The sequence below is a fragment of the Eulemur rufifrons genome, chromosome 16, assembly GCF_041146395.1.
Source record: "Eulemur rufifrons isolate Redbay chromosome 16, OSU_ERuf_1, whole genome shotgun sequence".
In the NCBI taxonomy this organism is placed as follows: Eukaryota; Metazoa; Chordata; class Mammalia; order Primates; family Lemuridae; genus Eulemur; species Eulemur rufifrons.
The window spans coordinates 30429504-30454702 of record NC_090998.1 but is presented as its reverse complement, the minus strand read 5'-3'; the positions used below and the strand labels follow the sequence as shown (position 1 = coordinate 30454702).

Sequence of the window (25199 nt, the reverse complement as noted above, 5' to 3'; positions counted from 1 at the left end):
AAATTAAAACAATAAACTTCAATAATTGTTAAACAGGTTAAGAGTAGATAATGAAAGAGAGAATTGAAAGACACTGCGACCTCCTGAGGTTTGGGTGTTTGATAAGGTAGCTCTTCTCAAAGGTTGTGGGTTGTAAATCTGTGAAAGAAAAATGTGTGTCTCACAAAACAAATACAAATACCCTTTGGTCATTTAGGTTCCGTGGAATCTTACTCAGAAGAAAAGGCAAAAAAAGTTAGGTGTGAATATGAAAAGAAACTCCAAGCTATGAATAAAGAACTGCAGAGACTTCAGACAGCTCAAAAAGAGCATGCAAGGTTGCTTAAAAATCAATCTCAGTATGAAAAGCAATTGAAGAAATTGCAGCAGGATGTGATGGAAATGAAAAAAACAAAGGTATTGATTATGTTTTCCATTAAAGCTTGATGTTGAGGATGCTTGTGTCATTTGTGACAAAAACACTATTGTGGCTCTTCCAATATTCGATAAAAGGTAACCAACCCAGTCTTACAAATGATGCACCTCCCTTTGGCAATTAGAAGTTGTTTCCGATAGTCATCCCTTGTCAAAGCCTTTCTTCAGAGTAGCTGAAAAATCATGTGGTCGATAGGGCTTCTCAGACTTTGATGGCTATTTCTCCTCTTAAAACTCTTACACGAGGTTAACAACAGTTTAAAATATTTCAAACATGCAAAATAGCATAGATAAGATAATAATGTAACCAACACTATATCCACTATCTAGTTTAAAATATTAAACATTACAGGTATACACTAAGCCTCATGTGTTTCCTTTTCTATCATAATCCCCATTCCCCAAGAGCTAATGACTATCTTGAATTTGGTGTTTATCATTCCCATGCATAGAAAATTAGGTTTTCTCCCCTGACCAAAGAGTGTATATGAATCCTAATCTATCTGTTTCTGCTGTCGGATCGATTATTCTTAATATCTGCATGAAAATCAATGTAGTTTCCTTAAAATAGCAAACGTGCGGCCGGGCACGGTGGCTCACGCCTGTAATCCTAGCACTCTGGGAGGCCGAGGCGGGTGGATCGCTCAAGGTCAGGAGTTCGAGACCAGCCTGAGCAAGAGCGAGACCCCGTCTCTACTAAAAATAGAAAGAAATTATATGGACAACTAAAAATATATACATAGAAAAATTAGCCGGGCATAGTGGTGCATGCCTGTAATCCCAGCTACTCGGGAGGCTGAGGCAGGAGAATCGCTTGAGCCCAGGAGTTTGAGGTTGCTGTGAGCTAGGCTGACGCCACGGCACTCACTCTAGCCTGGGCAACAAAGTGAGACTCTGTCTCAAAAAAAAAAAAAAAAAAAAAAATAGCAAACGTGGAAGTGATTTAGGAAGTACAACCATGCATTGCTTAATGATGGGCGTATGTTCTGAGAAATGCATTGTTAGGCAATGTCATTGTGTGAACAAAGCCCGTAGAATGCACTTCCATAAATCTGGGTGGTTTAGTCTACTACACACCTAGGCTATGTGGTATAGCCTATTGCTCCTAGGCTACAAACCTGTACAGGATGCTACTGTACTGAATACTGTAGGCGATTGTGACACAATGGTTAAGTATTTTTGTATTTAAACATATCTAACTGCAGATAAGGTACAGTAAAAATATGCTATAAAAGAGAAAAAAATTGTTGTATTGTGATTCACTTTATTGTGCTTCACAGATATTGAGTTTTTTATAGATTGAAGGTTTGTGGACCCTGTGCCAAGCAACTATATTGGCAGCATTTTTCCAACAGCATGTGCTTTATGTCTCTGTGTCAGCCTTTTTTAGCAATAAAGTATTTTTTAATTAAGATATGTTCTTTTTTTTTACATGTAATGCACATTTGGTAGACTACAGTAGAGTGTAAACATAACTTTTATATGTACTGGGAAGCCAAAAAGTTTGTGTGACTTGCTTTAATGGGATATTCACTTCATTGTGGTGGTCTAAAATCGAACCTGCAATGTTCCTGAGGTCTGGCTGTATAGGGCACTTACCATGAATGTAGCTCACAGAGCTGGAAGTTGCTCTGGGTGAGTCAGTGAGTGAGTGGTAAGTGAATGCGAAGGCCTAGGACATTACTGTACACTACTGTGGACGTTATAAACTGTACACTCAGGCTACATTATTAAAAAGTTTTTTTCTTTCTTCAATAATAAATTATATTTAGCTTACTATAACTTTTTAACTTTATAAACTTTAAAATTTTTTTAACTTTTGACTCTTTTGTAATAACACTGAAAACACAAACACATCATACAGCTGTATAAAAATAGCTTTTCTTCATATCCTTATTCTATAAGCTTTTTTTATTTTTAAATTTTTTTATTTTTTTTTTACTTTTTAAACTTTTTTGTTAAAAACTAAGACACAAACATACACATTAGTCTAGAACTACACAGGGTCAGGATCATCAATATCACTATCTTCCACTTCCACCTCTTGTACCTTGAGAGGTCTTTGGGGGCAGTAATACCCATGGAGCTGTCATTTCTAATGATAACAATGCCTTCTTCTGGAATACCTCCTTAAGGACCTGCCTGAGGCTGTTTTATAGTTAACTTTTTTTTTTAACAAGTAGAAGGAGTACACTGTAAAATAATGATGAAAAGTATAGTATAGCAAATATATAACCCAGTAACATAGTTGTTTATTGTCATTATCAAATATTAGGTACTGTACATAATTGTATGTGCTATCCTTTTATAAGACTAGCAGCACAGTAGGTTTGTTTACACTAGCATCACTACTAACGTGTGTAATACTTCAAGCTACAATATTACTGTGCTAAAACATCACTAGGCAATAGGAATTTTTTAGCACCATTATAATCATGGAACTATCATCCATCACATATGTGGTTTATTATTGACTGAAACATTGTTATGTTGCACATGACTGTAGTTAGATTATGATGTTGTGTAATTGCTGATAACAACAACAATAGCTAAAAATTATTAGATTCTTATGTGCTAGGCACTGTTATAAATACTGTATAAGTATTAACTCATTGAATTCTCACAAAAATCTAATGTAGAAATATTATTTCCATTTTATAGCTGAGATAACCAAAACCTAGAAAGCTAAAGTTACTTGTTCAGGGTCACACAGCTACTGATAGTAAACTAAATATCAAAATTTCAAGTTATAGAACAACTGAACATCGAATATGAGAAGCACAGAGCACTTAGCAATTGGATAGAAATGCATTAGAAGTAGAAATATATGAATCCTGCAGAAATAAGAATTGACCATTTAAAATGTGCAGCAAAACTCCATGTTTCCATGTTAAGTATTCAGAATTCTAAGAACTTACTTCCATATATATGATTTATTTAATGAATGTTATGATAGAGTAATCCCAATAGATGTATATACCTAATTTTTTAGGTTCGCCTAATGAAACAAATGAAAGAAGAACAAGAGAAAGCCAGACTGACAGAGTCTAGGAGGAACAGAGAGATTGCACAATTGAAAAAGGATCAGCGCAAACGAGATGTGAGTGGACCTTTTAGCTCTCAGTTATATAAAAATAATGTACATTGAATAAGATTGTCTAGTAAATGGAGAAAAAATTTCTGATAACTAGAACTATTAAATGCAGGTTAAGGATAATAAATAAGCATTAATTTTATAAACCATCATTTATTACAGTCTGTGGAATACAGAAATCAATATAAAAGTTCATGAAAAACACTGTAATACTGTAAAATTTATTTGGAAGCTTATTTTCTGGATGATGAGATAGAAGTAAATGGCAAAGAATATATGATTAGAGAGACCGAGGCACTAGTTGCAGGATTATATAAGATAGCAATTTTAGCATGGTCCTAAAGACTGTTTCGTCACTAGAGTTTCTTACAAGTATTTGTGGAAAAATAACCAGTCCTCACCAGAAGAGGCTTTTTAAAGAACTATACAAGTTTTTGTGTCCTTTGACTCAAGAATTCTGCTTCTGTGAATTCAAACTAAGAAAATAATCTAAAATTAGAAAAATTACTATGTGTGAAAAATTTTTAACAACTTTAGGGTTGTTTTTAATTGTGAAAAAAAGTCAGTAGGGGAAATGGAAATAAATTATGGTCTATTCCATTAAGTGGGTGGTTATTTGTCATTAAAAATTAGGATTTAGAATCTGTATAGTTATATGAAAAATGACTATGACTTAACATTAAGTGTAGAGTAGCATTTAATAAGTGTGTGCTTGATTACAATGAAGGAAGTTTTGAAGGATGCATACTAACATGCTAACTGTAATTGTGTTAGGGTTATAGGTTATAGTTGAATTTTTTCTTCTTTCCAAATTTTTGACGATATGGTTACTTCTTTAAAATGAGAAATTATATTTATGATTTTTTTTCTTAAAATAAGAAGCTATCACTTTTTTCCCCCATTATTGGTTAGTTTCCAGCCATTGTTCCTTTTTTCTTGCTCAACTTTTTCTAAATCCTCCCTGGAAAAAATATGAACATGCAGCATATTTTAGAAATGGAAATCTACTTTGGGAAGTAAAGAGAAAACTTGAGATAGAAAGGAGAGAGTAAGGTGGTAGAAAAGCAGATATTTTGACTGGTTGACTCCCATATTTATGGCTCTATTTATTTCTTTTTTCTCCCAGTATATCAGTGTCTTTTAGTAAGAAGTGTATTTGCTACATTCAATTCCTGGGCATTTTAGATTTTGTTTATACTAATATGTTCCTACTGAAATCAAGTAGAAGCACATTCTACCATATTGCCTAGTTTCCTTTTCTCTGCTGTTTTTCAAAAAAATTGAGATATAGGCCAGTTGCAGTGGCTCACCACCTGTGTTCTTAGCACTTTGGGAGGCCAAGGCAGGAGGATCACTTGAGGCCAGGAGTTGGAGATTGCACTGAGCCATGATAATGCCCCTGCACTCTAGCTTGGGCAACAGTGTGAGACCCTGTCTCAGAAAAAAAAAATTGAGATATAATTCACATGCTATAAAATTTACCTTTTTAAAATGTACAATTTAGGTTTTTAGTATATTCACAATTTAGGTTTTTAGTATATTAGTATTTAGTATATTGTGCAATGATTGCCGCTGTCTAATTCCGGAACATTTTCATTACTCCAAAAAGAAACCCCATCCCCATTAACATTCATTCACCATTGCTCCTGGCCCCTGACAGCCACTAATCTACTTTCTGTCTCTATGGATTTGCCGATTCTCCTGTAAATGGAATCATACCATATGTGGCCTTTTGTGTCTGGCTTCATAAACTTAGCATACTGTTTTCAAGATTTACCATATTGTAGCATATATCAGTACTTTATTTCTTTTTATGGCTCTATGGATAGAGCACATTTTATTTATTTATTCTTCAATCGATGGACATTTGGGTTGTTTCCACTTTTTGACTATTTTGTTTTAAATGAAAGCTTTGGATGACAAGAATAATTTCTCTACAGTGTATCTACAGTCCCCAACACCTGGGCAGTGGACCAGTACTGGTCCATGGCCTGTTAGGAACTGGCTGCAAAGCAGGAGGTAGGATGTGTGAGGGAAGCTTCATCTGTCTTTACAGCCACTCCCCATCGCTTGCATCACTGCATAAGCTCTGCCTCCTGTCAGATGAGCAGTGGTGGCATTAGATTCTCATAGGAGCATGAACCCTCCCATAAACTGTGCGTGCGAGGGATCTAGGTTGCACGCTCCTTATGAGAATCTAATGCTTAATGATCTCAGGTGGAACTGAGGTGATGATGTTAGTGCTGGAGAGATGCTTGTAGACTCAGATCAAAACCCTATCAGTGTGAGTGGCAAGTGATAGTGTAATAATAATAGAAATAAAGTACACTTGAATCATCCTGAAACCCTCCCTGGTCTGTGGAAAAATTTTCTTCCATGAAACCAGCCCCTGGTGCCAAAAAGGTTGGGGACTGCTAGTGTATGCTGCCTATTTCCTTATTACTAATTCGTATGTGATATAAGAGATTAATATTGACCAATTGACTCCTGGAATGGAACTTTTGAATCTTTTCCATAAAATATGATGTCTATATTTTATTATAGAGATATGAGGTTGGCTAATCTCATACAAAGCTAATATTCAGATTCCCTCTCTCTTTTATTTGTTGCTTTTTGTGCATATTCATCTCCTTTTTAAATTGTTTCTCATCATTTTCATCTTTGAACCCTTAGAAAACCAAGTGTGATATTTCTATAGCACACACAAAATATGAATGAGCTTGAGAGTTAGCTTTTAATAGGAAGAAATTTAATGTATTAACAAGTTTCAAGCTATACATTAGCATTAGTTTTGGGTAGTTCGTTTATTTAAAAACATTTATTAATTTTGCTTTTATGTCAATCACTGTGGTAGGCAATGAGGAAATGGCAGGGCTAAGATGGAGTCCTTTCTCAAATAATCAAAGAATTCCCATGTGACAGATATGAATAAACATGAAATGAATGATGTGTTTGAATTTGGGATGCAAAACATACAGGATTATTTGTTATATAATAGAATGTAAGTGCTAGAAGGGATGTTTGTAATGAAGTCCAATTCAAAGCTTTGCCCAAGATCACAAAGGAGAATAAATGACAGAATTAGAACTAGGATTTATGTTTTTTCAGTCCAAAATTCTTTCCTAAATTATATCCCTATAAAGTGGCTTGAAGTAATCCATAATTAATTTTCTTTATCATCTAGAGTATCTAGAAACAAAGTGATAGTCAATGCTGACATGTTTTATTGTCCATTTACCCACCATAATAACATTCCCAATATAAAGTGCCAATACAATTAATATTTATTCCCCTATATTTAAAACAGTTTATTGTGTATATTGTAAGATGACTCTATTAAATATTCTAAGCTGTGTATCTTCCTGTTTGTGCCTCAGCCAGCAACTAAAACAAAATGTATAACAAAATTAAATGTGACAATACTTGTAAAGCATTTAGAAAACTACTTACACATAATAACACTATATGATGTTAAATAAAAGTATGTGGCACAGAGATGACTTTTCGTTTTCCAGACAGCGATGACTATATAAGTGTGTGTTTGTGCTGAAATAAAATATTTGTATCTGTGGTAATGGGTAGATACAGGCTGTTAATTCAGATTCTGCTAAGAACTTTTGTAGTTCTCAGGGAGATGGGGAAATATGTTAATGTGGGGGTAGAAAGTATTATATCTTGTAGTTTACTATTTCAACTCATTCAATATTATTTTATAGCATCAACTTAGACTTCTGGAAGCCCAAAAACGAAACCAAGAAGTGGTTCTTCGTCGCAAAACTGAAGAGGTACAGTAAGCAAGTTTGAACATTTGGAGGAGACATTCTGACTTTGAGATAAATGGCGTATTCCTGTAGACTAATGGAATGAGTCAACCTCTGTTGCTACTTCAGGTTACAGCTCTTCGTCGGCAAGTAAGGCCCATGTCAGATAAAGTGGCTGGGAAAGTCACTCGGAAGCTGAGCTCATCTGATGTTCCTGTCCAGGACACAGGCTCCAGTGCAGCTGCTGTTGAGACTGGAGCCCAGCCAAAAATGAGAATTCCTGTGGCAAGAGTCCAGGCCTTACCAACATCCACAACAAATGGAACCAGGTCCGCATGATTCTGTTCCTGCTGACATCGGCCTTGTGGGCATTAAGACTGAGTGTGGTACTTAAATGAAAAAATGGTTTATTGTTGGGCAGCACACAATCAAATAAGTCCATAAGTAATTACGTTTCTCTGTTTTTATATGATTACAGAAAGAAATATCAGAGGAAAGGATTGACTGGCCGAGTGTTTACTTCCAAGACAGCTCGCATGAAGTGGCAGCTGCTTGAGCGCAGGGTCACAGACATCATCATGCAGAAAATGACTATTTCCAATATGGAGGCTGACATGAATCGACTCCTCAAGGTATGGACAATAGAAAGTGGATCTGCTGCCCCATAGCTGACTGTAATTTTGGTCTTCCAAATTTGGTCCCTGGGTAACTTTAATACTTAGCCAAATCATTATGAACATCTTTTCTTAAAATCCAACCTGTTTTCTCAATAGCAACGGGAAGAACTCACAAAAAGACGGGAGAAACTTTCAAGAAGAAGGGAGAAGATAGTCAAGGAGAATGGAGAAGGAGATAAAAATGTGGTTAACATCAATGAGGAGATGGAGTCACTAACTGCTAACATAGATTACATCAATGACAGTATTTCTGATTGCCAAGCCAACATCATGCAGATGGAAGAAGCAAAGGTTTGTGATTTCTAAAATGTCTGATGGTTTAATGAAAAGTATTTTTCTATTGTTTATTATTAAAAGGACTTTGAATTTTTATATGAAGGAATTTTCTATGTATTGGTTTAATCTGATGCTTAGGTTTTATGTGTATACCACTCCCTGCCTGCTCTCCAGATTTCTCTGCTGATTTTGTGATATTATATATTGTTTATACAACACTTGTATCATTTGTTACATCCTGCCTTGAATTCTTGACTGCTTAAATGTATCTTACCTTTTCAACTAGATCTTATGTGTCTTGGGGTAGGGATTATGTTTTACATTTTTCTGAGCAGTCTCAGCTAACCCAATACTAGAAAATAAATACATGAACCAATAGGCTTTTGCCTTCTGTTTAAATGCACTCAGCTCAAAGTAATGAACATAATATTATACTGGCTTGATGTAGGAAGAAGGTGAGACATTGGATGTCACTGCAGTCATTAATGCCTGCACCCTTACAGAGGCCCGATACCTGCTAGATCACTTCCTGTCAATGGGCATCAATAAGGTAAGATTTAGCTACACTAGTCCTGAAAACCTAAGTTTTGACTAATTCATTATTGTTTTGTTGATATTCTTAATTGGAAAGTATTCCTTTTACCTTTTTTTAGTGTTCAGAACAGGCAGCAATATTTATAATTTCATCAGCTTGTCATCTCTTATGCTTGTGTATTAGAACAGATAAAGAAGAAATAGTTCCCGTTTTACCTTAACAAGGGAAAACTTTAAAAAAAATTTCTCCAGGTTCAAACAAATTTGGCATCATAACTGGTTTAATGCTGATTCTTTGTAGCTCAAAAGAAAATCAGAAAAGAAAGATGGTTGTCATCCTCCTCTTTTGAATATAAATGCTCTAATTTGTCACCTATAAGAAACTGCTGCCCAAATGTAGAAAGTGGCAATGATTTCTGACTCACTTTTTTTCCGTATTGGGACTGTGTTATATATTTTTTTTTATGTCCTCTCATTTAATCTTCACAATGTGCCAGAAGATAGGTATTATTTATGTCATTTTGCATATGAGAAAACTGAGAAGCAGGAAGATAAATAACATCTTGGACAGGTGAACTTCTCCAAGATCACCAAGCTAGTGAGTAGAGGAGCTGGGATGAATTAAGGTCTATCTGATGTCCAAGTCCATACATCATATGCATTTGCGATTTGATACAGATCTTTTTGTGGTAGATTCTGTTTTGTATAATCTAAGATAATTTTTTGTTTGTTGTTGCAGGGTCTTCAGGCTGCCCAGAAAGAGGCTCAAATTAAAGTACTTGAAGGTCGACTCAAACAAACTGAAATAACCAGTGCTACACAAAACCAGCTCTTATTCCATATGTTGAAAGAGAAAGCAGAATTAAATCCTGAGCTAGATGCATTACTAGGCCATGCTTTACAAGGTAATTTGGACTAAATTTTAGTTAAATGAATTGCATGGTAGCTTTGCTCTTTGAACATGCTGTAATATATCTCTTTCCTCTATGGCTTTATTGAATAGATGCTATATTTACTTATGCTCTTAATAATTATTCCTTCTTTATTTTGCATGTGTAAATTTTGGGGAAGTAATTATTGTCATTCCAAGAAATGATTACCAACTTAAAAAGGCTTATTTAACCTTAATAAGCAATTAGCTTTATTGGGCAAAGATCAACCAAGTTTCTGAATTGGTTATTTAAATTACTTAAAATATTAACCAAGTTTTATTTCTTTACTCTGCATATCTAACTGCCTTAAAAAATAAATTTATAAGTGTTTGCTATGGCATCTATTCTACATATCTTATAAATGGTACATAATCTTATTTTATATGGAAGTTCTTAACATTGGATCTGTTTTGATTGGAGTATTGCTTTTTGTTTCCTTTTTGCTATTATTTACACAGATCTAGATAGCGTACCATTAGGTAAGTATGTTTAGCTTTCTGTGTACCCTACAGCTGCATGAATTACTAATTGTTCATGTACACTAATTGTGGTACATCTTATTTTTAAAATTTTTATCGGCAGTCAAGTGGTTTTTGCATGATCTTTTATGAAATGTATCCATACCCACATACATACTAAGTCTTTTATCTTTATTAAACATTCCTGATTTTAAAATTCTTCTATGTTTAAAGAAGTATGCTTTAGTTGATTGCCTCTTTTACTATTTGAACTCCAGTGATTATTTGAAATCTAGCTTCAAAAACCCTTTGAGTTCTTTCTATTTCTTACAGAAAAGAAGTAAAATTTATGTTCCTTTTAAATTCTTAAATATATCTATTAACTTGCATCTGTTGTTTTAACCCTATAAATAACTTTCTTTTGTATCTTGTATATCTTTGGTATATATTTGCTTCATCCTTATCTATTTTATTTTTTGTAAAATTAGGCACACACTTTTTGATATTGTAAATTGAACAAAACTATCCAAAGAATTTTATCTGAGCAGGTTTAAACAATATTTATAATCATAGCTTAGTATTTTTAAACTAGAAGGATCTTAGACATCATTGAATGTAGAGGTTTTTGGCCTTTTTCTCTAGTTTTTACAACATTCACATGAACTACATCCACCAATCAGGGAAGTTTTATTACTTGTGATTTTTCTGAAAGATTATTTTGGAGCAGCTTTTATATAATTAAAATTATTTTAAAAATTGATCTTTTTTTCTAATTACACAGTTGTCAAAGGTTTTCTAAATCCTTATACTTAAAGGAGAGGAAAGTAACCAAAATATTAAATATAATTATCTCTCTGTGTCATTAGAATTAATATGTTCTATGAATCACCATTTATTTTAAATGATAAGATGTTACATAAATAAGATACATGAGCTAATTGATTTTTAGGTGTTTACCTGTTAATATAAAAATACTGTTTGCTTGAGATGAACTGCATTTTATATGTATGGAAAGTCTATTATTTTAAGCTGCTCAAGCTATGCCAGGGAAAGGTAGAAAAAGGAACCATGTTAGGCTGTTTGAGTACCTGGCATTTGTAACAAGCATTTTTGCCATTCTATGTGCTATCAAGCATGTTTCTTCCCTCCCTTTCTCTGTCTCCTCTTTCCCTCCCCTTTCTTTCCCTCCCCCATACTCCTCCTCCTTTTCCTCCTCGTCCTCCTTCTTCTTCTTGTTCTCCTCCTCTGCTTTGTTTTTCTTCTTAGTGGCTCAACTTACAGTAATATATACTCTCTTTTAACTTGAAAGAAAAATTTTTGATATCCTTGTATACAGAAAAATATTAAACTACTAATTTGATGAGCAATGTTACTTTTTTTTACAACTTTCAAACAACTAACAATTATTTATAGCTTGAAGAAGGGTGGGAAGCAGAGAGTGGAAATCCATTCAGCTGATGTAACCTCTAACTCATGGCAGAAATTTGCCCTAGGGATTGAGGCTCTTTCTGGATCAGAGGAGAAAACAACGGGAGGAGAAAATTATGAAATTTAAATCTGCAGAAGCTAGGCAGTCATAGATGCATCGTTTTAGAAACTATTTATTTAGCACTCCAATTTTATCTCAAGCACTGGGCTGGGTGCTGGGATTCAAAGATAAATAAGATGCTGATCTTGTCCTTATGGACTTGATGCCCTGCTGAGGGTGACAGACTGTGAACAGATTATACATTGCAGTGAGGGCAGTTAAGGAGATCTATCCAGAGTTACTGGAGCACAAAGTCGGGCCACCCAACAAGAATGGAGGAATTGATGAAGGCTTTTTGGAGCAGGTGACATTTGATCTGAAATATAAATGAAGAAAAAGAGTTAGCCAGGCAAAAAACAAGATTGAAGGGGACCAGAGAAGAGTCACTTCAGGCAGAGCAGCAGCACAAGCTAAGGCATGGAAATCTAACCACAATATTGTGTGCATGAGGCCTACAAACAGGCTAGTACTCTGGAGCAACACGTACATGACATGGAATGATGGACTTAAGGCCAGAGGATGAGCCAAGGCCAGCACCCCATGCTAACAGGATTGTACTTATAGCATTTGAAGAACATCTTTATTTTCCCATGCCTCTGTTGAGGTACCTAAGGTCACCCCATCTTTGGAGATTTGCTAGAAGACTCATGGGTTTCAGCATATAATTGTATTCTTGGCTAAGATTTATGAGAACATGGGGGAGATACACAGCTGGACCACAAGGGAAAAAGACACAGATGGACTCTGGAGGAATTCATGTCCAGGCTTTTTTATGCTTTCTCCCTCCCATGAGAGACCACACAGAGTGCAGTCTTCTCCTAAGAACAAAAATGCAGTAATATGCATGCAATGTTTGTGCCCAGGGAAGTCCATTAGACACTGAGTGCCCAAGGTTTTTATTGAGGATAGTCACATAGGTGTCTTCTGTCTAGCACCCACCAGAATTCCAGATACCTAGAAAGAAAACAAGTGTTCAGCAAACATAAGCCATAGTGTTTGTACAAACAGTCTAGGTACAGTGAGCCATGCTTATTGCTTAACTGTTGACTGGAGACACTCTGTGTTAGCTAAAGTCCAGTTTTGCAAGCAGGCCTTTGTAAGGCTGTTATGTTAACTCTTTTCTGTATACTATTTTTAAGAATAACCTTTTAAAAAACCTAATCATGGTTAACTTCCAATGAAATCAGACTGTGAGACTTTACACTGATGTGGATAAACTTTAGGGCATTTGGGAGTTTTGTCTCTGCCTTTTAAAGCTGTAAAGCTGCTGTGATGAGAAAAGAAGCTAGCCTTGGGCTAGAGTTGGGAGTACAACAGTGAAGTGATGGTGTGTCCTGCTGCCCAGACAACCATAATGCTTCAGACCAAACTCAGTCCTAAAGAGCGGTCTGACTTGGTGACCGTCTGGGTGGGATCCTCTATGCTCTGTCCAGGTTGGTTATGTTAAGACATAATTATTTCTAAGTAAGGCATACATGCATAAGCAGGAGTTAAGTGGTTTTTACTAAGCACTCACATAGTGTTTAACTTTTGGTTTCATCACTCTCTACAAGAAAAATATTAGCAAATCTTAGCCTGCATGGGAAAACAGAGGCTTGTCCTTTCTTTATAACCTTATTTTCTGTATCATCAACTAATTCAGTCACCTTAGCACTCAATTATCCTGTCTGTGAAACAAGTACTGAGCCTCCCTCTAATGGTAGGCTTTGATATGCACATTGCCTTCAAGACCACCATTTTCTTCACCTCACTTCCCTTTGGGTCCTAGATGTGGTTCCATTTTAGATAATACTACAAAGTATTCCTGAGTTTCTTTTTTCTTTTCTTTGTTTTAATTTGAGGCAGGGTCTTGCTCTGTCACTCAGGCTGGAGTGCAGTGGTGTGATCATAGCTCACCGTCAGCTCAGACTCCTGGGCTTAAGCAATTCTTTGCCTTCGCCTCTCTAGTAGCTAGGACTACAGGTGCACACAACCATGCCTAGCTAATTTTTTAAATTTTTTTTGTAGAGACAGGGTCTCATTATGTTGCCCAGACTATCTTGAACTCCTGGCCTCAACCAATTCTCCTGCCTCCGGCCTCCCAAAGTGCTGGGATTACAGGCATGAGCCACTGTGCCCAGACTATTACTGAATTTCTATCAAGGTGTCTGCCAAACAGTGAGGAAGGGAACATTAATGGAGAGGAGTTAGTTCACTTATGTGCCACAGTTCCACCTGTATGATATAAAATTAAAAGTTAAAAGGGAATGAGTCTTATATATTTTTCATTAATATATATCGCTCATAATCTTGTCTTCAGTTTTGTGGAATGATTTTGTAATAAAATGTATATATTTAAAAAAAAATCTTGCACCTATTAGAGACTTGCTGGCATTTTAAATAGTTTACATTCTTAGGCTGTTTTATTTACTGACTTCCTACTAGTTTTATGTTTGATTTTTTTTTCCCCTTTTCACTAGTGTGTTATAGTTGTTCTGAAATAGCAGTGGTTGATTTGTAGTAGTTTACAGAGTCTTTGCATGCAAACCTATCGTTTTTGTCTTCTGTGTATATGTGAATGAGCTGCATGCTGATGTGTGACTTCTGAACACTTTCACACACTCTCTCTTTCTACTTGAAGGCAAAAATAAAAGGACTTTAAAAAGGAAAAATATTTAAGTACGTTGGCATACTGATACGTAACAACATTTACACTTATATAGTATTCATGGTTGGGTCAGTACATAAAGGAAGCTCATGTAGCATTTACTTTAACCTTGTATTTTTAATCAGTGGACTTTTGTATGTCTGGGTGATACAGGATAAATACATGACTCTGAAAAAAAAATATATATATATATTTACCCAGATAAATACATGATCACATTCCCATCTTATGAATGTTATTCTTCCATGTTTCGCCATTCAAATTCATAGTTTTCCTATTTCAAGCATATTTTCCTCATCCTAGGACGTATAATCAAAGGAGTTTCTTAGAAATATTTTTCTATAATTCTATTTCAATTCTCTACTAAAACCAAAGTGCCCATACTGAGACATACTGTCTATTACAGCATAGGGATTGCAGTCACCAGACTGTGATATGTGGATAACTCTTACATTTTGGACATTGTTTTTTAGAACATGTAGAGGATAGTACTGATGAGGATGCCCCATTACACAGCCCAGGATCAGAAGGAAGGTAAGAGAAACTTTAGAAACTTAATAGATTTAACTTATTCCTGTAATATTTTTACTACTTTTATCTTATTATATCAAACAATTGCCATAAAATAGAAGTAGTTTTGAACGTAATGGCTAACTGAATAGCACTAGAAACTGTAATATAGAAACCAAACTAAGTCATGCTTAACTATCACAAATTTTAAAATAAAAATACTGAAATAAGGAAGATAAATGAATTATTTTTTGATTCATTCATTTGGATTTTAAGTATTGTCTTTCTGTGTTGCCCATAGGCATATAAATTTTTTTCATAGTTGTAAATATAGAGGACATATATAATAAATAGGAACTTTTCTATCATAAGTTCCCACTTAATCTTGTGGTTAATTATTTACTTGTATATAGCACGCTGTCCTCAGACCTTATGAAGCTTTGTGGTGAAGTGAAACCTAAGAACAAGGTAAGGAAAATTGCAAATATCAGGTAAACATTTTTCCACTATTCTTTGTTATCACTATTAAACATAGATCTCACATCTGAGTCTCAATAGATTAGCAAGTAGGCATGCTTTTACCAAAGCTCTTCCATGGGTAAGAAAAATAGTTCTTTATTATATCCCCCTTTAAGAGGTAACTGAAAAAACATTTATATTGAAAAATTTCTTCTTGGTGGAACTTGGGCTTTACTGTATTGTTGTATGTTTCCCCGCTGGATGAGATAGGATTACAGTGGCTGATTCATAAGCTGCTGATTAACTAAATTTTAGACCCTGTATTGTCATACAATATAAATCATTTAGATTGGCAGGAGATTTTTAAAATTTTATCATTCTAGTATGTTCTTAAATGTTTCTTATTTGTTTAACTAGTGTCTTGAGGTGGCTTGAATAATAAGTCAGCCCTTAATTATCATGTGTTAAAATCATATGAGGCTATAATGCATATTTGTAAGGTTTTTAAAAAATAATGTAAATTATCCATGCTGTTAATGTGTAAGATATCCATGGTACATTTCAGACTGAGTGTGGTAGCATTGGAATGAATTAATTAATGATCTTAAAACATTTGAAAACAGAGAATTCTTGTAGTGCTCAGTAAATATTGTTGAATGAATGCATTGAATCAGGATCTGAAAAAATAATACCGTGCAAATGGACAGGATAGATTTAAGGCCCACAGTGGCTAATTAGGTAATGTAAATGAATAATTTGGCTGGATGTAAAATAATGAATAGGTAGTCATTATGATTACCTGGAAAGTACATGCCCCATCTAAAGCAAATAGCCACTAGAAAGCTTTGCTCGTTTTTACCATTTGGGACTATGGGCCTAAGGCTATCAGATCCTCTGTTTTTTCAAGAGATGTCTTAAATATGGATTTTTACGTAGAATTTCTTGATCTTCAAAACACCAGGCAAGCCAATCAAAAAATATCTCTATGCTCTTATGTGTGTATGGTCTTTGAGCCACTGGCTTGGCAATTTGCGGTTTGTATTTTCTTATCCTAAGTGACTAAACAGAGGTTACCAAAACTCAAAGAAAACATTCTTATATGCTTTAGATGCAGTCCAGATCTCTTAAGGTAAATTTCATCTTTCAGGCCCTGTGAAAGCCTAGTTAGTCATGCCCCTCTGGGACACCAAAGAGAGAGGTGAAGTGATAGCCTAAAGGTCATCTCCTGAAAGAACCACTGTGGTTAGGGATGCCCAAGAAAAATGCCTCTCTGCCCTAGGCCCTTGGCAGTGGAGAGGACTGACAATGTGAAAAATGACTTCAGGGCTTTTTCTTTGCAAAAGTTTTCTGAAGTGCTATCTGCTACTTCTTTTGAATTGCACAGATCTTGTATCATTTCTTTTTAGCTCATTGAAAAAGTGAAGTTGGTTGTGTAGTTTAAATAGGTATGTACCAACACTATGTTAAATGCAGGGGTATAAAATTAAATTAAGTAGGGTGCCTGCCCTCTAGAAACTTATAATCTGGTTAAACCCTTTGATTATCTGTTAATACCTTAGTGATATCAACAGCCAACTCTGAGCAGTAACAGGGTAGTCATTTGGTTTTCAAGACAAAGGACGGGAATGCTTATAGTGAGTTTGGATTCTAGGAAAATAACCTTTCTTGCTGTGCTGCTTAAAGCTGGTACTTGCTAGTGCTGAATTGTCCAGTGGGAAGATTAAACACATATTTAAGGTATCAGGGGAGAAGTGTTACAAAATTGAGAAAAAATTTAAAATTTATATTAAAAGAAAGCATTTAAGCATGGGAAAATCAGAGTTCAGTTGATCTCCCCTGCAATTATCTTTTGGGTGAATTTCTTTCTTTTTCTTTTTTTAATTATTTGTTGAGGGAGTTGCGCACGAGTGGCAAGATAGCATAGTAATATTGGAGGCAGATTGCCTGGCTTTGAATCTGGCTTTATCACTTACTAGCTGTATGACCTTGGGCAAATCACTTAGCTTCTCTGTGCCTCAGTTTCCTTATTTTTGAATTGAGATAATGATATTACCTATCTACATGCTAATGTAATAGAGTGTTTAGAAAAAGAACAGTGCCTGGTACATAAATGCAATAAAAATGTTGGCCATTATTGTGGCCTCTAAAGGTCTCATCTGGCTATAGCTCTGGCTTGTCACTCTCTTATATGCTATGTTTGATACACTTGCTAGTAAAAGACACCCTGTATGTTTTTACCTATTTCAAACTAATATAAATCTCTATTCCCTAATCATCTTCCATGCAAAAGTTTGCTCCTGATTGCTTTTCCTTCCATTCTCTGACTAGGCCCGAAGGAGAACCACCACTCAAATGGAATTGCTGTATGCAGATAGCAGTGAACTAGCTTCAGACACTAGTACAGGAGATGCCTCCTTGCCTGGCCCTCTTACACCTGTTGCAGAAGGGCAAGAGATTGGAATGAATACAGAGACAAGTGGTACTTCTGCTAGGGAAAAAGAGCTCCCTCCCCCATCTGGCTTACCTTCTAAGATAGGCGGCATGTAAGTTTGGCCTGGCTACACTAACTTCTTTTCTTTTGGCTTTTTTTTTTTAATATGCATGTTGCTAATTTCTTATTTCTATTTTTAAAAATTTATGTAAATTAGATCTCTAGTTTTCAAAGTAATTTCTGTTAGGTGTTGTCTCCCCTGATTTTTTGGACAGTCAAAGTCATTTAAGATGAGATGTTCTTTGTTGAATTGCTATGTCTTGTCTCTCAGTTTTAGGATCATTCTTAAGGGCTATAATTTTAAAAAGGTTTAACTATGAATTACAGACAAAACTTACTTAGAAGTACCTAAATGAAAGTTATACCTGTAAAACCATTATATAACCATTATATGTTAACAGAAGCTTTAAAGACTCTTAAATTTGCTCTAAATTACCTAAAAAAAGAAATACAAATTTAATACAAGTTGAGTTTTCTTAATTCTTCCTAACTCTTTACCTTGAAGCACATTGCATATTTGGGATGAGTGTATGCCCAAAATATGTTTATTGGTATTACTAAAGATTTAAAGGAAGAAATATTCTCTTTTCTACTATGATAATCGGAACAAAAAACCTTCTATTCAAAAAAAAATTCTAGCTTAGAATTTTTCCATTATTATCTTGAGGACAAAGAAAGATTTTCCCACACAGGCCAGTGTGTGCGTGTACTGTGTGTGTGTGTGTGTGTGTATGTGTGTGCATGTGTGTGTATGTTTTGACAGTTATATTAAAATTAGATCATTTACTGGTTAAGATTTTTAATGACACTTTCCAAACTAACTCTCACATATGATCTAGCAAATGATTTGTGAAATGAATATATCTCTGCATTGAGGCATATTGCTCCCCCAAAATGTGGCCTATATGCAAATAATACAAAATAACAAACTTTCTACCCTTGAATAGCTGTTTTCCATAACAGTCTTCATTTTATGAAGATACTTCTATTGTCTTCTATTCAGTAATCCCATCTGCTACCCTTTGTTCCAAAATAAATTTAAATGATGACAGAACTTTCTTGCATGTGCTTGAGGTGGCCTGTGTACTTAACGATTGGATCTGCTGTTAGAGATTGCTAACCAGTACAGCTTATGGCTTCAGTGCTTTTGTGATAAGATCACAGTAGAAGAATGCTTTTGATGAAGGCAGTGATATAGAATTGAGGATAGATTTTAGGCATTTGCATGTGCTCAGCATTTAATCTGTCAGATGAGTAGGGACTTTTGGAACATCAAGACTAAATCTATGGCCTGGAATCCAGATTCAGGTAATACCTTCTATTTGCCTTTTTTCATTTGAAAAATGTATCCTTTATGACAAGTTGTAGAAAATATTTTTTGGTCTCTGTCTTTTTATATGATTTAAGTTTTCATAAATTCAGATGCTTGTCATAATTTGTAATTCTTTCCAACTCTAAGAGTTGGTCACATGCTTGGTGCAGTAACTCTACTAAGCCATTACTGCACTTCTTTTATTTCAAGAAGTAAACTAATTAACTCAAGTGATCCTTATGATGTACATGATGTAGAATTTCTAAAATGGGATTTTTCTCTGATTAGAAAAATCAAGCACACTAAATTTAACTATATTTAGTTTTCACTTTTAAATAGGAATCGTGTAAACCCATTGTGGAGGTTTGCTTTCTAATTCTTTAGTGTTTTTTTTAAAAAATATTAATATAACTAGTCAAGAATAGAAGGGATACACTTTCTTCAATTAAAATACATTACCACCATTCACAAAAATCATAGTCTTGAATTTTTAATTGCATAGCAGCCATTCAACATTTAAAATTTATAAGGAAGGAAGTTTTTTACTAAAATATACATAGATATTAATTAGTACCTAAATACTAGGTAAGTAAAATAATTGTGTATTATTGTTTTTTTGTGATTACCTGTGGTACTATTTTGTGATCATGTCTAAATATTGATTCATTAAATCTCATTGTTTCTCATATTCTGATATTCTAATATTTTTGTTCTTGCAAAACTATAAGGACAATTTTTCTCTATCTGAAATAATTTTCAATAAAACATAAACATTTATATTTAAAATAAAATATGTATCATAGCTATTTGGCAATAAAGCATTGATGTTTGCATTCAGAGATAATAGGTTTGCACATATTTGATAAGATTGCCAATTTAAAAATTTATAGTTGTCAAGCTTCCATCAACTAGAAATAAGTCATGTAATATTTTCTTAATATTTTCTTAGTTTTATTTTTTGTTCTCAAGGAATAATCTTTCTTAAATTCCAGTTGTTAACCTATCAAAAATTATAGGTAGAATATCTACCAAAGTTATATGTACATATTTAAAATTAGATAATTAAAGAGTCTGTTTCTATTTTAGTTCCAGACAGTCATCTCTATCAGAAAAAAAAATACCGGAGCCTTCCCCTGTAACAAGGAGAAAGGCATATGAGAAAGCAGAAAAATCAAAATCCAAGGAACAAAAACAGTAAGTTACTAACGGTTGTTATAAAATGTCTGCTGCACTAAGAAGCAAAAGGATAATAGTGAAATTATTTTGCAGATTTAGGCTGGCTTTCTGGTTATGACTGATTTGACTAATCAAGACAATCAAGTCAGCTATTGGCTTGACTAAGTGGTTTTCTTATTTTTTTGGTCACACACATACCTGTAAAACTATTTGAGCACTTTTCTCTGATTATGTCCACTTACTTAATTTTCAGTTATTTGTGTATATCATTGTAAGAGTTCACATACACTTGAGGTGAGGCATATGAAATCTATATTTCAAATAGTCTTTTAGAAAAATTTGAAATTAAATTTGACTATTATTTGATAAAACTGACATTGACTCTACCTCTTCAGAGTGGCAGACAAAAAACTAATATCAATCATAGGGTGTGTTGGTGCCATTTTCTTGCTGTTGTCTCATGCTTAAATTGTTGGTATTTTTACTTGTTTCTTTAGTGTATTTTACAAGGGTTAGTTTACTTAGCAATACATAATATAATTTGATGATCCACTTAAACGGGCATTTATAAATTGCAATACCACGGCATGCACAAGTTGAATGGATTAGAGCCACTGTTACCCTTCCACTCCCCCCTCAGGGTACCTAGCGTGCTGCATGAGACAGGTTGAGCTCAGCCATGTCCTTGAGGGAGAGCAGCTATGCCAGTCTACATTTAAATATTAGTGATGTGAATTTATTTTATTTCTGTAATATAAAAATAAATACAAAAGAAGCGTTCATATCTTTTCTGTATCTAAGTGGACAATCTTACGTCATCCCCCTCTTCTGTGCCAAGACGCACACTCTCTACTTTGACCACTGGTTTAGCTGACTTGAATGTCATAGAAATCATCCTTCTAATCATCCTTGCTTCCTGTATTTAAAGATCTAATTTGCCTATTTCTACTGAATCTAATGTCTCAAGAATAACTGGGAAAGGGGGGGATAGAGCAAATAAGTAATTTAAAAATAAACAATGGAATTAACTGAATAAGCAAATTGCTCTTAAGCTGTCTGGGTATGTTTCCTCGTCCATAATGTGAGCAATTTGGTCTCAGCTCTAAAATTGAGTAATTTTAAATTTGGCTTGCTTTCTTTTTGATACTGACTTCCCATTTCAGCCCACAGAACCTTTTCTTTAGTGCCATCTTGTGGCCAATGTCACAAAATCCAATGAAAAAAATTTGAATTGTTCAGAGTGCATTTTATCTTACAAAAGAGGAAGAGAGGAAGGAATTCTCTAATGAAAAGCTTTTTGTAAAAGCATGTTTCTTATAACTTTTCTAACAAATCATAACCAATTAAAGCTACCTATTTAATGTTCTTTTTTCTTGTAGCTCAGATTCTGGAACTTCAGAGGCTAGTCTTTCACCTCCTTCTTCCCCACCAAGCCGGCCCCGTAATGAACTGAATGTTTTTAATCGTCTTACTGTTTCTCAGGGAAACACCTCAGTTCAGCAGGATAAGTAAGTCATTACGGAAAAGAGCCCCAACTATCTATACGATATTCTGAACCTTTCAATACAGCCTATAGCAAACAGCCATCTCTATGTGGGAGATGGAGTCTGACCTGTGAACTGTTGCCACATTTTATGCATTTTTCCAATGGGAAAGGAAGCAGATAACAAAAATTAGAGAAAATTATTTTCCTGCTGAACACTATTCCCTGTTGCAGATTTGCATTGCTATACTTTCAGTACTTGTCTTGCCTCTTCTTTTACAAGTAAATTAGAATTGAAAAATCTTTGAGACCACTTGAAGTTTAAATTTCTTGGAATTCTTCAGCTTGTATGAGCCCACGAAAGCCTCTAATCCAGGCAGCCTGAGTTGAAGAGAGGCAAATTGTTTTACCTTTGGTGGCGATAACAGCTTACGAAGACCACTGTTATATGCGTAACATGTTATTATCATTTGATCATTCTAGACAAATTTACCACAAAACTTCAGTAATTGTGTTCTTACAATAAAAGATCACTTTTATGGATGGAAGGGGTAGGACTGGGAGAGTGTGGTGGGGGAGGAGAAGCAGGACACATACGGAAAACGTAATTTTCATACAATTTGAAGTGAAAAAGTATCTGCACATTGAGCCAGAATCTCTTGCAAGAATTCAATACTAACAATACTGCCGTAAGGTATTTATTTACTGACATGTCTGCTTGGATTTTGAGTGATAACACTGTGGATGTGTGGACTGGCCCCCTGCCCTCCCCCATCCGGATTGTTTGTTTTCTATGCTATTATCTCCCTATTATCAATGGTCTCTGAAATTTATAGAATGCCATCTAAGATCTGGCCGGCATGTTTAAATCATGTTAAATGGCTCTATAAATATAGAGAAAAACATCATCATTTTAAAAGAATTTTTAATTTACTAAATTTCCTGGTAATTTTTTGTGGATTCTTTATTAGATTTTAATCTAGTTTAATCAGTAGATGACAAGTCCTTTAAATTGATCTCGATAGGTAAATATTTTTGTGTGTTATTAAACAAAATACTCTTTTAACATTGTTAAATCATCTCTTTCATTAGTGTAGAAAAGTAGAACATTAGGAATGTCTTTGCAAAGTCCATTTTCATTACTTGTATCTTCATTTGTTATATCAACAGTTGCTAAATTGTGTCTACCTTGCGTTCACAGTCATAACATTTCCTGTCAGTCTTTTGATAATTGTGATAATCTCACCGTTCCATATTTTCTACTGAAATATTTTATGAGCTACCAATAATTTGACTCTGTTGTCATCTTTATAAGCTAAAACAGAATAACTACGCTTTCAAAAACTTACCTACCTTTTATATCACTTTCTTTGTGGCACCTTTTTGAGACCACCATATTTCACTAGTGAGATATAGACCCCGCACATTGTTTCTGGTCATGTTCCATGCCGACACTCATATATCCTCATTCTCCTGAAGCCTGTTATACAACCTAAGTAAATTTTCATAATAACCAGATTCACTGCCAGTCTTGGAGGCTTCAGGGTAGGGCCAACAGGAGTGGCTTGCCTAATTTTAAAATCCCTCTAAAGTCTCCCAACTGTTACGGAGGGGCTTGTTAGTCAAAAGAACTCAGTGTTTTTGAGATAAGTGAAAACCAAGGGTTATTAAATTCTGAGTGATTTGTTTTCCATGCAAAAGTACAACAAATTTGTGTACTTTCAACATTAGCGTCTGAATTTAAAGTAATAATTATCAAGGTGAATAAAATTCATTAATAGTTATTGAAATGGGAATGTTTTTTTCTGGTACTAGTCAAATTAAATAGAACAAACCTTGAAGTGGTATATTTCATGTACTTGGTATTGTTCCTCTACACAGCCTAAGTTGTAGAAGTGAGGATAGATCAGTAATAGAAAGTTTTCCCCCCAAAGTTTTGGTAGAAAATATAAGGATCAAATTTGTTACATAATTTAGCTATACCTTAAACTTGCAGATATTCAGTGCAAATAGAGAAGCAGAGCACTATAAAGGAAATGTTTGCTGTATTTCTGTTATTCATGCTGTTGATTTTGAGTCCAAAGTCAGTGTCCTTACCTGTTGACATCTGTTTTCTTTTTCCTCATAATTCTAACTCTTTCACTGTAGGTCTGATGAAAGTGACTCCTCTCTGTCGGAGGTACACAGGTACTTTCTTTCTACCTTTCCTATATTCTGACATTTCATTGATGTTCTTAAGTGCCTTCCTAGAAATTCTAAGCAAGTCTCATTTTTGTTGCATGTGTCACCTGTTGTAAATCATATAAATGCACTAATATTTTTAAACATATTAATTTTAATCCATTTTTGTGATCATCTTTGTAGGTAAGATAGTGGTAAACATTTTTTGGTATACTAGCTTAAAATTGTGATATTTGTTTTCTGTCTATAATATAAGTATTTTCTTTAAAAGAAATTAAGTTTTATGAATATGTCAAGAAGGTTTGTTCCTCAATAATTATTTCCAATGCCTCAAAGTGTAGGAGGTGGATAAGGTCTTTTTTCTTGCTGGTTTAACAAGTTTAAGTAAAAAGGTTATATGATAAAAAAAAGTATGCTAGGAAGAAAAAGGATACCATCATGCTAAAAAAAAAATGGAATAAGAAATAGACACTAAAAGAGCTTTTAAAAAATAATAGAGAATATCTTTTACTGATAGGTACAGTTTTAAAAATAACAATGTTACATTTTTTCATGTTGGATATTTTGGGAGGCCCCTAATTTCTTTCTCTCTTTTTCTCTCTCATCCCTTCTCACCATTATCATTTTGTCTCCTCCCTCTTTGTGCTTGTTTCTCTTGTTTTATGGCCGTTTTGCTGATCAGCAGCAGATCTTCCAGAAGGTAGGCAGGGGGAGGGAGAGGAAGTTAATCTTATTTACAGTGTTACAAAACTTTACTGATTTGCATGGAACAAAAATAAGTGTTTTTCCCCCTTTAGATCAAGTCTGTTCTACAGATTTGCAATATTTAACCTTAACTTAAACTGCTTTAAAAGTAGATTTTTATATTTCAGATTGTGAATAGATTAATTATAATAGAGAAAGAAATATTACGGATGTATGTTTCCAATATCTGTATGTTTCTATTATCTTTGGTAATCTATGTAAAACAATAACCCTAATATTCAGAATATTTGAGAACATTTGAAAGTATTTAATTAATAAAATACCATGTTTAATGTTCAGATTATTTTTCTACAGAAGACTGACTAATCAATGATATTAATAAAATATGTAAGAATGAAAAAGAGGCATCCTATTCTCCAAGGAATAACTGTGCCATACATAATTCCCTGGGGCAAATATTTACTGCGTCCTTTTGTAATATTATAACTGTTGACATGATAGAATTGTATTGTATGTTATATCATCAGGGAAACATTTAATAGATTCATAGGATAAAGCTGG

The 25199-nt window shown here is 34.4% G+C and overlaps 1 protein-coding gene across 10 annotated transcripts in view; it reads left to right on the top strand.

Annotated features, from left to right (window-relative positions):
* Positions 1-25199, top strand: part of KIF21A (kinesin family member 21A) — a 135412-nt gene that overhangs the window by 96904 nt on the left and 13309 nt on the right. For 2 of the 10 annotated variants that reach the window (XM_069491332.1, XM_069491329.1), the window contains 16 exons: positions 197-396; positions 3407-3514; positions 7225-7293; positions 7399-7598; positions 7748-7901; positions 8043-8237; positions 8671-8772; positions 9496-9661; positions 10147-10167; positions 14795-14855; positions 15245-15299; positions 17619-17833; positions 20180-20287; positions 21649-21777; positions 23901-23939; positions 24622-24633. In XM_069491332.1, coding sequence (XP_069347433.1) covers positions 197-396; positions 3407-3514; positions 7225-7293; positions 7399-7598; positions 7748-7901; positions 8043-8237; positions 8671-8772; positions 9496-9661; positions 10147-10167; positions 14795-14855; positions 15245-15299; positions 17619-17833; positions 20180-20287; positions 21649-21777; positions 23901-23939; positions 24622-24633 — 1834 coding nt within the window. Of the gene's footprint in view, positions 1-196; positions 397-3406; positions 3515-7224; positions 7294-7398; positions 7599-7747; positions 7902-8042; positions 8238-8670; positions 8773-9495; positions 9662-10146; positions 10168-14794; positions 14856-15244; positions 15300-17618; positions 17834-20179; positions 20288-21648; positions 21778-23900; positions 23940-24615; positions 24634-25199 lie in introns of all 10 variants that reach the window. The other 8 variants (XM_069491331.1, XM_069491328.1, XM_069491330.1 and 5 more) reach the window with 7 other exon arrangements.